General features: G+C 44.5%; 1 protein-coding gene across 1 annotated transcript in view; it reads left to right on the top strand.

The window, feature by feature from the left end:
- Positions 1 to 14,847, top strand: part of LOC129132424 (CBP80/20-dependent translation initiation factor-like) — a 376,676-nt gene that overhangs the window by 340,464 nt on the left and 21,365 nt on the right. Inside the window, 1 exon segment of the mRNA XM_077193174.1 lies at positions 525 to 680. Within this exon segment, the coding sequence (XP_077049289.1) occupies positions 525 to 680 (156 nt within the window).

Raw genomic sequence — 14,847 nt, 5'->3', positions numbered from 1 at the left:
TACCATAATTTTGTGAGACCCCAGGGAGTAGCCAGGCCATTAGGATGCTTCTGGCCAGACACTGGTTGTGCTGAAGATAGAGGAATGAACAGGCTGGACAAGTCCACCTGGACCACCAAACCCAGCATGGCCACCAGCATTCATTGTCTTTCTCCTGGATTTCATTTAACCTCTTTGTTCCTGCTTTTATTTGATCTTGGTTGTGCATATGGAAAAGAGTCCCCATGTCGGTCTGGGGGGATGGCAGGCCATGGGAGACTCCATGTCTAGCACAAGCCATGACAGATATTGATGGGGTTGGTAATATTTCTACCATTACCTGCTTTCTGGTGGCTTTGCTGTGTTGAAATTCCAGCTACTCCACATGTGTTGAGTAATCTCCCTGCTGTTACTAAAGAGACTGTCAGTCTTCCTTCTCCCCTGCCATTTCAATTTTCTCTTATTTCTCTCTCCAGACAGCCATTGCCTCTCTCATGGTGATGTGGTTTTGCTGATGTAGCCTGTTGTCTCTGTATTTCTTGCAGAAGGACTTCACCATGCGGGAGGAGTTGCAGCAGCGGGATGTGGAACGCTGGCTGGGGTTCATCACCTTTCTCTGCGAAGTCTTCAGTACCATGAGAAGCAGCACTGGAGAGCCCTTTCGAGTTCTTGTCTGCCCCATTTATACCTGCCTCAGGGAGGTAAATGCCTTCAGACTTTGTCCTTCTCCACTGGTGAGCCAAGCTATTGCATTGCAGCTCTGAGGTGCTCATGATTCATAAATGACACTGGAGGTTGCCCAAAGAAGCTATGGCCCCCTGTTATGAAAGGATGTGGAGGTTTAGATAAGTCCCTGACTTTTGACCAGGCCTCCAGCAGCAGGCAGTAGCTTTATTGAGGCAGCCACCACCCCAAAACCTACTCTCGTTCCCAAGTTCTTCAATAATGGCTGATTCAGTCCATTATAGAATGAATTATTTATTTAATAGATACAAAACTAACAGACATAGGACTTAAACTAATACCACACAGGAATAAGGACAAAAAGAGAGAATACTAGTAGATATATACAGTGCGAGGTTAAAGGTACCTATTAATTTTACAGCTAGTGAAGAAATAATATAACTTAGGATTCCATGTATCTTACCATCCCATTGTTGGTGGGGCACACGTCGAGATCCTTTCCCTCAATTCCCAGGAAAGTAACCACAGAATCTGCATCCAAACTCTGGGGAGAAGTCTCAAACAATTGTCAGGGTGTGTGTTTAGAAGGCTTCTACCTCTGTGATAACTCGTGTGTCTTTTATAGTTTGCAAAACAGTGTGTCTCAGTCAAGAATATTTATTTTATCTCTTCCCACATCTGCTCTCCAGACTAAGATGGTGATTTGTAGCTGAGGCTTGAGCCCTTTTGGTGTCAGAGATGACCCCTTGCTGGGCCTTTCAGCCCCTAGGTTATCTCTTTATGCACCAACTATCTGTGGTAGAGACGGGGAGGACACGTCCTGCCACACCCCCGATCCCTGGCAGTGTTCAAGGCCAGGTTAGATGAGGCTTGGAGCAACCTGGTCTAGTGGAAGATGCCCCTGCTCATGGCTGGGGGTTTGGAATGAGATGATCTTTAAGGTCCATTCTAACCTAAGCCATTCTATGATTCTATTTGTTTTATGATTCCTAGAGGTTTGCTTTGCTAGCATCAACACTTCCCACCTCAAAAGTACCTACGTCTGCATGGATGCTTGGCTTTTCCTGCATTTTGTGTTTTTGCTAAATAAGGGCATGTGCTCCAAGCAAGACCCCTTTGTCCAACGGTTTGCAAAGCCCAACAGTTGGGATTGCAAACCCAACATTTGAGTTTGCCAGTCCCAGTGTTGTGAAAATCCACACCCAAGGGGCTTAAAAAGCTTCTTAAAGTTGGTGAAGTCCCCTGAATAGATGAGATGGACCGAGGGGAGAGAAGAGCAGAGAAGTAAGGTTCCACATGTCCTTACTCCCCACCTAGTTCAGCACAAATCTAGCCCTGCCACCAGGGTTGGGAACATTTCAGAACCCAAGCTCCAGATGAGTTTGTTTCAGAGCCTGAGAATCTCATGGTTTGAGATGGTGACAGATATCTTGGTGAGGACAAACAGAAAAGGCAACTCAAGGAGGGTTTCCCCTCATCCTGTTTTAATGGTGGTTTTGTCTCTTGTTGCTGTCTGTAGAAGACTTTCTCAGAAAAACCTGCCTCATTGCCCAGGGCTGGAGCTGTGAATCTCAAATTGTCAGTAGTGCTTCTGTTGGGCCATAAATAATTTGCTGTAAAATAAGTTCTCTGCTAGATCCTTGCCAAAGGAAGCATAAAGAAACTGCTGACAGTGACTTTTAACATGTATGGGAAGTTTTCTTTGAATGAAAACACATAATAAACATTTTGTCTTCACAGTAATATTGTATGTAGGGGTCACAGATGGTGACTGTAGCAGTGAGAAAGAGTGCAGGCATTGTGATGGGGCCTACATATCCAGCGGAGAAGGTGGGAGAGGGATGCTAAGAATAGCCTAACTTCCCCAAAATCTCTGCTCATGGAGGTATGTGTCACTTTATGGGGAAGATCTAGGCATCCAGAAAAGTCCTCATTTCCCTCTGCTTCCCATCACAGTCATGACACAACCCAGCCCTTATTCTGCCAGGATTTTTCTCTGCCTGCTTCTTAAAAATACATCTCTGTTCCTTAGGAGAACAGCTTTGTCCCTGTGGTGTTGTTAGTCAGAGAAGACTCTAAGCTGACATGGGTGCGCCTGAGTCTTCTGGCACTCCTGCCCCAAAATGGTTGATCTGAGACTGCTCTCTCCACAGGGTTGTGACCTTGACTCATGCTGTTTCTCTTCCATGGCTCTGTTATAGGTTTTCATCTTGCCATCATTTTTTGCCACCATCAGGTAATCGTGATGCCCAGGGCCAACCCAGGAGATCACGACCACCTATTTTTTAGTAGTGATAGGTGCCAGGCTCTGAGATGGTTGCCAGAACCAAAGTCAGGCTGTAGACTCAGATGAGGAGGAGGTGGTGAGCTCCTCTAGCTTTACCCAGGAGAGGACAAGTATATTTGCACAGACTGGCTCTGCCAGGTGCTCTGTGATAGGGTGAAAATTCCCTAATCATGCAGAGTACTTGTCCTTTGATGAGCTTCATGAAACACATGGGCTGGTGTTCCAGGACAGGAGGGGGTGTTACCATGGCCTATAAGGTTTGGGTCCTCCACTTTCCTCAGGATAGGTTCACTGGTTTTTTTCCCCTTCCTGCTGATCAGCACATATGCCCCTGTGTACAGTTTCATCCCCTTGCCCCTAACTCCTGCCCCCTTGGGCATCCCCCAGCAAAACCTCTCTGTGCTGCCCACAATCACGCTTAGCTCTCTGCCTCCATTCACCCATCCTTTGACAATGAATCATTAGCAGAGACAAGATAACATCTCTCCCTCTGCCTGTCCTTTAAGCTCCTCTTGCTTTTTAGTTTCTCTTTTTTTTCCTTTTTTCCTCTTCCTTTTCCTTTACAGCTCTGGCAGACTCAGTCAAAGATCAGCAAACAAGAGGAAGGGGAAAGCTGCCTGATGAATGAACCAGGAATGTCTCTTTCCTTTCCCCTGCAAAGCTTCCTCTCTCCAGCTCCTTTCCTTTCCCCACAAATAAAAACTTATTAACACCATAATTGGTTGTGGAACTGGCCCAGGTGGGAAGGAGGATGGCAGCAAGGAAATTGGTGCTAGGTGTCTCAGTGAGGAATCTGTGCTGGGGACATGGCTGGGGCATCAGGTGACAATGCAGTATTATTTATTGAGAGGTATGGATGGATTGGTGTAGTGGGTTGACTCTGGCTGGGTGCCAGACACCCACCAAAGCCACTCTCTTATTCCCCTCCACACCCACCAAAGCCGCTCTCTCATTCCCCTCCACAACTGAACAGAGGAGGAAAAATATAACAAAAGGTTCATGGGTTGAGATAAGGACCAGGAGAGATCATGCACCAAATACCATCATGGACAAAACAGGCTTGAATCAGAGATATTAATTGAATTTATTGCTAACAAAATCAGAGCAGGAAAATGAGAAGTAAAATAAATCTAAAAAACACCTTCCCCCCACCCCTCCCTCCTTCCCAGCTCTACCTCCTCCCCCAGTGGCAGAGGGAGATGGGGAATGGGGCTTATGGTCAGTTCATCACATGTTGTTTCTGATGCTGCCCAGGGAGAGGAGGCCTTTGCCTGCTCCAACATGGGGTCCCTCCCATGGGAGACACTTCTCAATTAACTTCTCCAATGTGAGCCCATTCTGTGGGCAACAATTCTCCATGAACTGCTGCAACGTGGGTCACTCTCCCATGGGGTGCAGTCCTTCAAGCACAGCTTCCTCCACTGTGAGTCCCCTACAGGGTGATAAGTCCTACCAGCAATCCTGCTCCAGTGTGGGCTCCTCCCTCCACAGGTTTGCAGGTCCCTGCCAAGACCCTGCTCCAGCATGAGTTTCCCACAGGTTTACAGCCTTCTTTCAGGCATCCATCTGCTCCAGCATGGGTCTCCTCCAAGGGCTGCAGGTGAGCATGCAGGTCTGCATCCCCATGGTCCTCCATGGGCTACAGGGGCACAGCTGCTTCACCATGGTCTTCACCACGGGCTGCAGGGGAATCTCAGCTCTGGTGCCTGGAGCACCTCCTGCTCCTCCTTCTCCACTGACCTTGGTGTCTGCAGAGCTGTTCCTCTCACATATTCTTATTGGAATAAATCAGGTGAGACTCCATTTTCTTCATGCAGGAAAAGCTAATTCTTTATTCACACAACTCATTTTTATAGAGTTTTTACAGACCTCGTGTGCAACTTTAATTGGTTAATAGTGTCCTAGGGTGACATTATGATGCTTGTATCCCCAATTGGGTATTCTGTTCATGCTGGACATTATATTCTGTGCTTTCAAGACTGGCTCTGGAAGAGAAGGCGGGGAGAAGAAGAAGCATGGAGTTTTTTTATCAGCCTGCTCTCACTCCTCCACTGTGGTGTCTGGGCATGGATGGGGCAGAACACGGCGCTCCGTTGTTTTTTAGTTGGTTTGGCTAGCTGAGGCAGAGAGGTTCCCTGGACTGTTTTTCTTTCCCTTTTTTTTGGAACTGTTCGAACCTGCTTTGGTCTGGGACCTGGGGAAACACCGAGAGCTCTCACTTTGTAGCCTGCCGGGGCCTACTCCTGGCAGCAGCCTTTTCCAGTGCCAGAGGGACTGATAAGAGAGTGAACACCCACCGGAGAGATTTTCTGAATTTGTCATCTCTTCAGAGCAACAAATTAGTTTTGTCATCTGGTATTGTTCATTTTTTGTGCTGGGGAGTGCTGTGCCTGTTAAATAAACAGGTTTTTTTCCACTTCTCTCTGAGGAAATTCTTCCTGAATTGGTTGGGGGGAGGGGCCATGTGGGTTTGCTTTCTGGGGGGGACTCCTTTTGGAGGTTTTCTCCCAAATTTGCTCTAAACCAGGACAATAGATTTCTTGCCAATTACTCTATTGGTTAGTAAAAGGTATCTTACTTGTCCATCAAATCTCTCTATTCTTAAATTGTTTACATATTTTCTTCACTGATTCTCATGGGATAGATTTAATGTTTATGCAGGTGATAGTTGTTTTTCACCCAGGAATAGATTGTTATATTAATGAACTATTCATACTGGGTTTGTTTCCACATGGGAACTTGCAAAGTGCTAGCTGCATGTAAAAGATGTGACAGGCTAGACAGTGGTCTAACAGAGCAGGCCTGATTTTATGAGGTCTTTCTTTTATAATTTTTCTACCTGACTGCAATATTCCAACAGTCTGCAAAGCTGCTAGAAAACAAACCAGAAACAAAAGCGAAAAGCCTTTTGTAACTAAGGTTCAGTATTATATAACAGGCCATGCAGATTCTGGCATGCAGCCTTCTCTCTTAGGAAATCAAGCAGACTCTTTGACTGCTTTGCAGCAGGAACTGCTGCTTTTATTGACCAAGTATTGGTGATGAAGAGAGATGGAAAGACTCCGATTTGGTCAGAAGAATCCAAATTTATTGTGGAATACCTATACTTATGTACTATTTTAGGAAGGCTAGTAATGTTTTACTACAATGATTGGGTTAATCATCACATAAACAAACTTATGCATTTTACATCTCTTGCTTGCAGAAGTTGATGTAATTTTCTTTTCTGGTAAGTCCTGATTTAATCTTCAGCTTAGTCTTGATTTAATCCTTGAAGTTCTGTTTGCTCTTGCAAAGGCATCCTGTTATCAAATCTCTTATGCTCACCAGGTCCAAAGTCCATCATGTCATGTGCGTCCCAATATCTCCCCATTCTCTTTTCATCCAAACCCACTCCTTTTATTAATTAATCTCTGCACACAATGAAGCAAGCTAGGTATCATGATTAATACAATTATTATCAAGATCATCACATACATATCCATCTTATAAAGAATCTTTTAGCTAAAAACCTAGCCACTAAAGGCTCAGGCTTGATCGTTATAAACTAAAAACATTCCTGATGGCAGCCACAGGGGGGGCATTACTGGATTTAGAAAGGCTGCCAGAAGTATAATTGCACCAAAAGGTTTGATTCTTATACACGGGGTGATAGGGAGAAACATTTAAAAATTTTAGACTGATTACTTCCTGGGTATTTTAAATTAACATAAAAATCCAATTTCACAGAACACAGGAGCTCTAACTCTTGGGGTTCCTAGGGTGTTTCAGGAAGGTAAAGGATCCAATTTGATAAGATTTGATTTGCTTTTAAAATTTTTAGTGTAAATATTAGTGTAAAGTTCTGGAGGAGCTATACCCAGGCAATATGGGGGAAAACTGCAAAGGGCAGTTTTTCTTGCAAACAGCCCCAGCCTCTGGGGGATGATTACAGGTTAAAACTAGAAGCATAAGAGTCTTGGCTCACCTACTGTGTTGTCTGCCTCACACTCCTTTTCCAACTCCCTTGTCAACATTCATCAGCTGGTTTGAACCATGTGGGAATACATTAGAGAGGAATGGGATGGTATCCATGGTGGGAGTTGGGCAGATGCCTACAGCAGAGATGAGTGGCTATGCTATAATTCCAATAATAATTCCATTATGGGAGTACTAATTTAATAGGTTGTCATAGTTTTAAGCCCAGCTGAAAATTAAGCACCATGGAGCTACTTGCTTGCTCAACTGCCCCCCCCCGCCCCCGCCCCATGGAATGGGGATAAGAATCAAAGTAAAACTTGTATGCTGGGATAAAAACAGTTTAATAATTGAAAATAAAGCAAAATACAGTAATAATGGTAAATGATAATAATAATAATGATGATAATCAAAATGGAAAAAAACGTGATACACAATTCAATTGCTCTTCACCCACTGACTGATGTCAGACTATCCTTCCCAAACCCAGATTGGCTGCAATCTATATACCGGGCATGACGTTCTATGGTGTGGAATATCCCTTTGGTCAGTTTGGGTCACCTGTCCCAGCTGTTCTTCCTCCCAGTTTGTTTAGTGAACCTCTTCACTGTCAGAGCATGAGACAAGAAAAAAACCTCCTTGACTTAGGATAAACACAACTTAGTAAAAAACCAAAACATTAGTGCATTATCAACACCATTCTCATTCTGAATCCAAAACAAAGCACTGTAGCAGCTACTGAGAAGAAATTGACTCTATATCATCTGAAACCAGGACAATATCCACCCCTTATTCCATACCATTTATGTCATGCCAAGTTTCACACTTCCCAATATTCCATCACCTTCACTATTTATCTGTTTTGATAAATATACATACAGACATCATTCCCTTAGTCTATGGAACACCTCTGCAAATGTTCATAAAATGTCCACCAAAATAAAAAAAAAGTTTGTTGAATTCATTTAGTCTGTGACTTTAGCCTTCATCCTTGGTAACAGTCTTTCAAGCAAGAAAGATGGTGTGAGGTATTGGATTGCTGCGTGTTGCACATTTGACTCAGTTCCAATTCCAGTGCTGCTGCACTTGTTCAGTTTTATCAAAGTTCATTCTTCATTGGTGAGAGTGTGAAGATCAGAGAAAAGTCAGGCTCAGATCCCCAGAACATTTGTAGTTAAGATCCATGCCATGAGGTGCTTAGTGAGGTGAAGTGCACGCAGCTGCCATAAAAGTGGCAGTACACAGTGTTAGACAGTTATTAATATAATACAATTTAATTCATTGGCTGTTCTCACCCAAAATCAAATCTCCTTGAGGCACACCCTGGACTTCCCTATCCTCTCACATTATCCACCAAGTGCACCTGGCTCCTTGAGCAAAAGTAATCCCACAGATGGGTTTGCCTTTGCCTGAGGCAGGAATAATCCTGGATGTTTTCCCCAGCATGTTTTTAATGTGCGCTACAGGAACTTTATCACTTACAATATGTAAAAATTTTGATTGGGCAGGGCCAGCCTTGTTGGCAGATCCTCTGGTATTGACTAACAAGGTGGCCTTTTGTTAAATGTCTATCCCAATATTTGAAGGTCCCACCACTCATTGCTCTCAGTGTAGTCATTAACAATCCATTACATCATTCAATCTTTCCAGAGGTTGGTGTATGATAGGGAATGTGATATACCCACTCAATACTATGTTCTTAGCCCCAAGTGTCTAGGAGGTTGTTTTGTAAATGAGTTACATTATCTGATTCAATTCTTTCTGGAGTACCATGTCACCATAAGACTTGCTTTTCAAGGCCAAGGATAGTTTTCTGGGTGGTGGCATGGGGCACAGGATATGTTTCCAGCCATCCAGGTTTCTTCCACGATCATAAGCACATGGCACTTGCCATCACAGGTTTGAGGGAATATGATATAGTCAATCTGCCAAGCCTCTCCATACCACAGAGGCTTTACCTGCTTGGCCTGCTTGATTGCAGTACGTTTCACATTAATTGATAACCTGTGTGACAGTGCCCATGGTTAAGTCCAACCCTCAATAAGGAGCCCACCTATATGTTGCACTTCTTGATGGCCCAAGGTATCATGGGCCCACCAAGCTAGAAATAATTCACCTTTGTGTTGCCAATCCAAGTCCACCTGAGCCACTTCAATCCTAATAGCCTGATTCACCTGCTGGTTGTTCCAATGTTCTTCAGTGGCCCAATGAAGTGACTGCTGGAACCAAGGCTAGCTCTTAGAACTCCGGTGCCACACCAGGAGTGGGGAACTGCCTCGGTATGGGATTTACCAGAGGCAGAGCCTTTAGAGCCACTTGCTCTACGGTGCTAGACACAAGCCCCGACAGGGACCAGGAAGAGGAGAAAGGAGAAGGCTCTCTGTCTTGAGGTTCCACAAGGAAGGGTTTATTCCAGGTGAAGGGAGCAGGACAAAAAGCCCCTCGCTGCTTTGTGCAAGGGGTTTTGTACAGATACAAGTCAGGGGGTGGATACAAACAGCTAACCAATAGAGAATCCTCAGGGGAGAAGTGAGGGGATTACATCAAGTGTCTGGGGCCAATTGGGGTAGGAGGGTGGAGAGGATGGGTCACACAGGCCAATGGGGCTTTGAGGAATAGGGGAAATCCAAAAGGCTGTTGCAGTCAGGGAAGGTTTGGGAATAAGAGGCTGGGTTGCCTTGACAGGCAGGGAAAGATCTGGAACAAGGGGCAGGGAATGGTACAAGGGACAGCTTTGAGGGAGGGTAAAACCCAGGGGTAAACCAACTCGGAGAGAACATGAGGGTACACTAGAACAAACCACTTAACAAGGAATCAATAAAATAAATTCGAACTGCAATAGCCCAACTCTCGGGTACATGAGCATTTACATGACGCACCTCCACAACCAAGTTCTCTGCCCTGGCAACAAGATCTTGCCACAATGCAGCAGCCCAGATGAGTTTACCCCTGTGTTGCCTGTTATTCTGCTTCTATTGCTGCAACCACCCGCAAAGGGCATTTGCCACCATCCATGAGTCAGTATAAAGTATCGACCATTTTTCTTGTTCAGCAATGACTAAGGCCAACTGGATGGCATTCACCTTTGCAAAATGACTCAATTCACATTCTCCTTCAGCAGTTTCTGCGACTTGTCATAGGAGACTCCATACAGCTGCTTTCCATCTCAAATGCTTTCCCACAAGACAGGAGGATCCATCAGTGAACAAGGCATATTGCTTCTCACTTTCTGGTAATTTATTATATAGTGGGGCCTCTTCAGCATGTGTTATCTCCTTCTCTGGCGGCATTTCAAAATCTTTGCCTTCTGGCCAGTCCACTTCTAAGATTCCTGGATGACTGGGGTTTCCTATCCAAGCTTGTTGTGTGATCAGTGTGACCCATTTACTCTATGCAACATCAGTTGCATGATGTATAGAGGAGACCCTCCCTTTGAACATCCAGTCCAACACAGGTAACTGGGGTGCCAGAAGGAGCTGTGATTCAGTACCAACCACCTACGAAGTGGCTCAAACATCTTCATAAGCTGCCAGTATCTCTTTTTTGATTGGAATATGGGGGGCTTCAGATCCTCTGTATCCCCTACTCCAAAAACCTAGAGTTGATCTTGAGTCTCCCTTGGCACTTTCTGCCAGAGGCTCCAGGTAGGGCCATTCTCCCCAGCTGCAGTAGAGCACATTTTTTACATCTTGCCTTGTTCAGACTGGCCCGAGGGCTACTGCGTGAACTATCTCCTGCTTGATTTGTTCAAAGGCTTGTCGTTGCTCAGGGCCCCATTGGAAATCATTCTTCTTCTGGGCCACTTGATAGAGAGGGGTGACAATCAGCCTAATTTGGAATGTACATTCTCCAAAATCCCACAACACCTAAAAAAGCTTGTGCTTCTTTCTTGGTAGTTGGTGGAGACATCTCTGTTATTTTATTAATAATCTCCATTGGGATCTGGTGATGTCCATCCTTCCATTTTATCCTAAAAACTGGATCTCCTGTGCATGTCCCTTTACCTTACTTTGTTTTATAGCAAACCAGGCTTTTAGAAGGATTAGTTTTATTTTCTTCTCTTTCTCAAAAACTTCTGCTGTATTGCCCCACATAATGATATCATGAAAGTATTGGAGGTGTTCTGGAGCTCCACCCTCTTCCAGTGTAGTCTGTATCAGTCCATGGCAGATGGTCAGGCTGTGTTTCCACCCCTGGGGCAGTTGATTCCAGGTGTACTGGACACCTGTCCAAGTAAAACTAAACCATGATCTGCACTCTGCTGGCAAAGGGATTGAGAAAAACACATTAGTGATATCAATTATGGCACTACTTTGCTGCCTTTGACTTCAGTTCATATTGAAGTTCCAACATGTCTAGTATGGCAGCACTCAGAGGTGGCACAACCTCATTTAGACCACAAGAGTCTACTGTCAGCCTCCATTCTCTGTTAGAATTTTGCACTGGCCATATGGGGCTGTTAAAGGGTGAGCAGGTCCTACTGATCACTCCTTGGCTCTCCAGGTGATGAATTAGTTCATGGATAGAAATTGCAGAGTCTTGATTTGTGCAGTATTGCCTCCGATGCAGTGTTGGTGGTAGCAATTGGCACCTGCTGTTCTTTAACCTTCAGCAACCCCCACAAAAAAGGGATCATTTGAAAGACCAGGCAAGGTAGACAATTGTTCAGTGTCCTCCATCTCCATGGCAGCTATAACAATAGCCCACCAATACCTTTTTGGATCCTTTAAAATATCCTCTCCTGAGACAGACTATGCCAAGGATTCATGGAGCCTCTGGTCCAGTCACAAGGGGGTGTTTGTGCCACTCATTCCCAATCAGGCTGATTTCAGCCTCCAATAGAGTCAGCTGTTGGGATCCCCCTGTCACTCCAGAAATACAAATGGATACTGCCCCTGCATAGCTTGATGACATTGGGGTACACTGTGCACCAGTGTCTATTAAAGCCTTGTAGTCCTCTGGGGCTGCTGTGCCAGGCCATTGAATCCACACATTCCAGTAAACCCAGTAATGCCTCTCCTCCACCTAGCTGGAGGCAGGGCCCCTCTAATACTGATCACAAGGTTCCCTGCTAAGATCTTCTAGAAATGGACTATAACTTCTCTCCACAGAGTCAGTAGTATGATCAGACCTTCCATTCTGCCTGGAAAACTGTCCACTGGAGACTGGAGCAGCAACTTTCCTGGAAAAAAAAACCATTTGTGGCTGTTTTCCCTGCAATTACCTCACCCGTGCATCTAGGATTGAGGGGGTTGTTCGTCCCACTTTCTCATATCCTCTCTGTGGTCCTGTAGGTAAAACCACAGAGTAGCCCATGGTGTATACCTTCTATATCCTCTCTCTTGAGCAAGAGGATGCCTGCTGTCAGTTGTTGAAATATGGACCCGTACAGGTAGGGAATAGAACATATCCTCTCTGAATTGCTGGAACTCCTGAGTCAGTTTATCTTACAGCTTCTCCACAGCCTCAACAACACAGGAAGGTATACTGTCTTCATATTCCCAGAGCTGCCAAATCGTATCACCCACTGTTGGTGGTGTGTGGTATTTTCAGGGTCCCCCCATGGCAGGAAGAAAATGATGAATCTGACTCCATGTTCTTAGAAGGCTAATTTATTATTTTATGGTATTATATTATATTATGATATTATAGAATGCTATACTAAAACTATACTAAAGAATAGAGAAAGGATACTTACAGAAGGCTTAGCAAGATACTAATGAAAAACCCATGACTCGCCAGAGCCTTGACACAGGTGGACTGTGATTGGTCATTAAGTAAAAAACAATTCACATGTTGGATAAACAATCTCCAACCACATTTCAAAGCAGCAAAACACAGGAGAAGCAATCAGATAATTATAGTTTTAACTTTTCTCTGAGGCTTCTCAGCTTCCCAGGAGAAGAAATCCTGGCAAAGGGATTTTTCAGAAAATATGACAGTGACAGTGGTGCATCATCTTTCCAGAGTAATATTTTCAAGGGGTTTCATGCACTGTTGGTGCACTCCATAAATTTCTGCCACATGGGTCACTGACATAAGACATCATCTGGATCCATGGGGAGCTGTGCATTGTCCAAGTCAAAATAGATAATTTCTTCCATGGCAAATTCCCTCAGGTATTGAATACCTTTATTGCAGTCCATTTGCCTGAGTGACATGGAATATAATTTCTATAGGGATACCTTGCCCTCACACTTGATAAGAGTCACCTCCAGAGACTAAAGACTTGTGTCTTTTTTCCCATTGCTTTGTCAATGTCTGGTTCCTTAGGAAGTGATCCCAGCTGCTTGGCTTCCTTACCCTCTAATTTCACACTGTTGACCCTGTTGTCCCAGCACCAGAGCAGCCAGGCAGTAATATGCTGACATGGATGACGGCTGAAATCTTCTACTTCCTGCAGCTCACTCAGGGATAGGGATCGAGTGGTGGTTGTCTCTTCTGTATCCTCTTCCAGTTCCTGTGATGGCCGTGATGATGGCCCTGAAAATCACCCTTGTGATGGTTCTGCTTCATCATCCTCTTTGCTGTCCTCATCCTCCTTGACTGTCTTTGCTGAAGCTTTTTTACAGGGTGACTTTTGTGTACATTTCTTCTGCTTCTGTACAGGGGCAACTGACAACCAGCACATGTTGATTTGCAGTTTCAGTGGCTTCAGTGGCATGGGTATAGTGTGTTTGCATCAAAATATTTTAAGTAAATATGAATTAGATTGCACATGATGAATGCAACTGGTTGAGTTCAGGTTTGTGGTCATAAAAGTGCTAGTACTTCTTTCATTACATTTTCTCTCCCCTGTCAATTTGTGGCATGAGAGTGGCTTTGGTGAGTGTCTGGCATTCAGTCATGGTCAGCTTACCACAGGCATGGACTTGGACTATGATTCCCAGAATACCAGCAGTTCTGTCTGCTGAGCCCTACTCTGCTGCCTCTGCCAGGGCTTGGTGGTCAGACTCTGGGCCTCCCCAACCCAAATATCAAGGCAAAGGTTGAACTGTGGCCCTTGCAACTGGTATCTCTTGGTGCCGTAGTGGAACACATAGTGCTTGGATGGATGAAGTGGAGCACATGTCTTGATGGACAAGGTGGAGCACATGGTGCCCTGATGGACAAGATGGAGCAAATGCATTCTCCTTGTTCAGCTTAGTCACATCAGATGAGGTCCTGGAGGGCAGCATGACAGTGGAGGGTGCCTGCTCAAGTCTGGGGGTAGGATATGGTCTCTGTTTCATCATAAGTAGATAAGAGTGTTCTTCAGTAGGCAAATATCTGAGCACTTGACAGTGACATATTCCTCCTCATAACTGCCTTTTGAGGTAGGGAAGTGTGTCCCAACCTTGTGAGTGGGAAGCTGGGGCAAGAAAAGCCCAAGTGAAGTTACAGATTTTCTCTGACCATGTTTTCCTGGCAGAGAGCAGGATCATCAAGGACACTACAACAGAGGAAGGACTGGAGTTGGGCCACCACAGGTCCTTCTTTATCAATCCTACATTGGGATACACAAGACAGATGATGGACTTTGGACCTGGTTAGCATAAGATATTTGATAATCAGGATGCCTTGGCAAGAATAAACAGCTTTGAAGATTTCAAGATTAAATCAGACTGACTTACCGGAAAGGAAAATTACATCAAGACTTCTGCAAGCAAGAGATATTGTAAAATGAATAAGTTTGTTTATGTGATGACTAACCCAATCATTGTAGTAAAACATTACTACCCTTCCTAAAATAGTATATAAGCATAGGTAGTCCACATTAAATTTAGATTCTGACCATCTCTCAGTCTCCCTGTCTGTCTCATCATTGCTGATAATACTAACTCCACTTTATTGCTTTGAGTTCCACATTATATTCTTTACTAAAGAATAGCAAAAATAAAAAAGGTGAGTATATATTTTATTTGTAGCCCGGCTTAATGCCATGCTCACAAGCTAAACAC

This window comes from Agelaius phoeniceus, chromosome W (genome assembly GCF_051311805.1).
Source record: "Agelaius phoeniceus isolate bAgePho1 chromosome W, bAgePho1.hap1, whole genome shotgun sequence".
Classification (NCBI taxonomy): Eukaryota; Metazoa; Chordata; class Aves; order Passeriformes; family Icteridae; genus Agelaius; species Agelaius phoeniceus.
The sequence above is the reverse complement of the archived record's forward strand: the minus strand, read 5'-3'. Positions and strand labels throughout refer to the sequence as shown.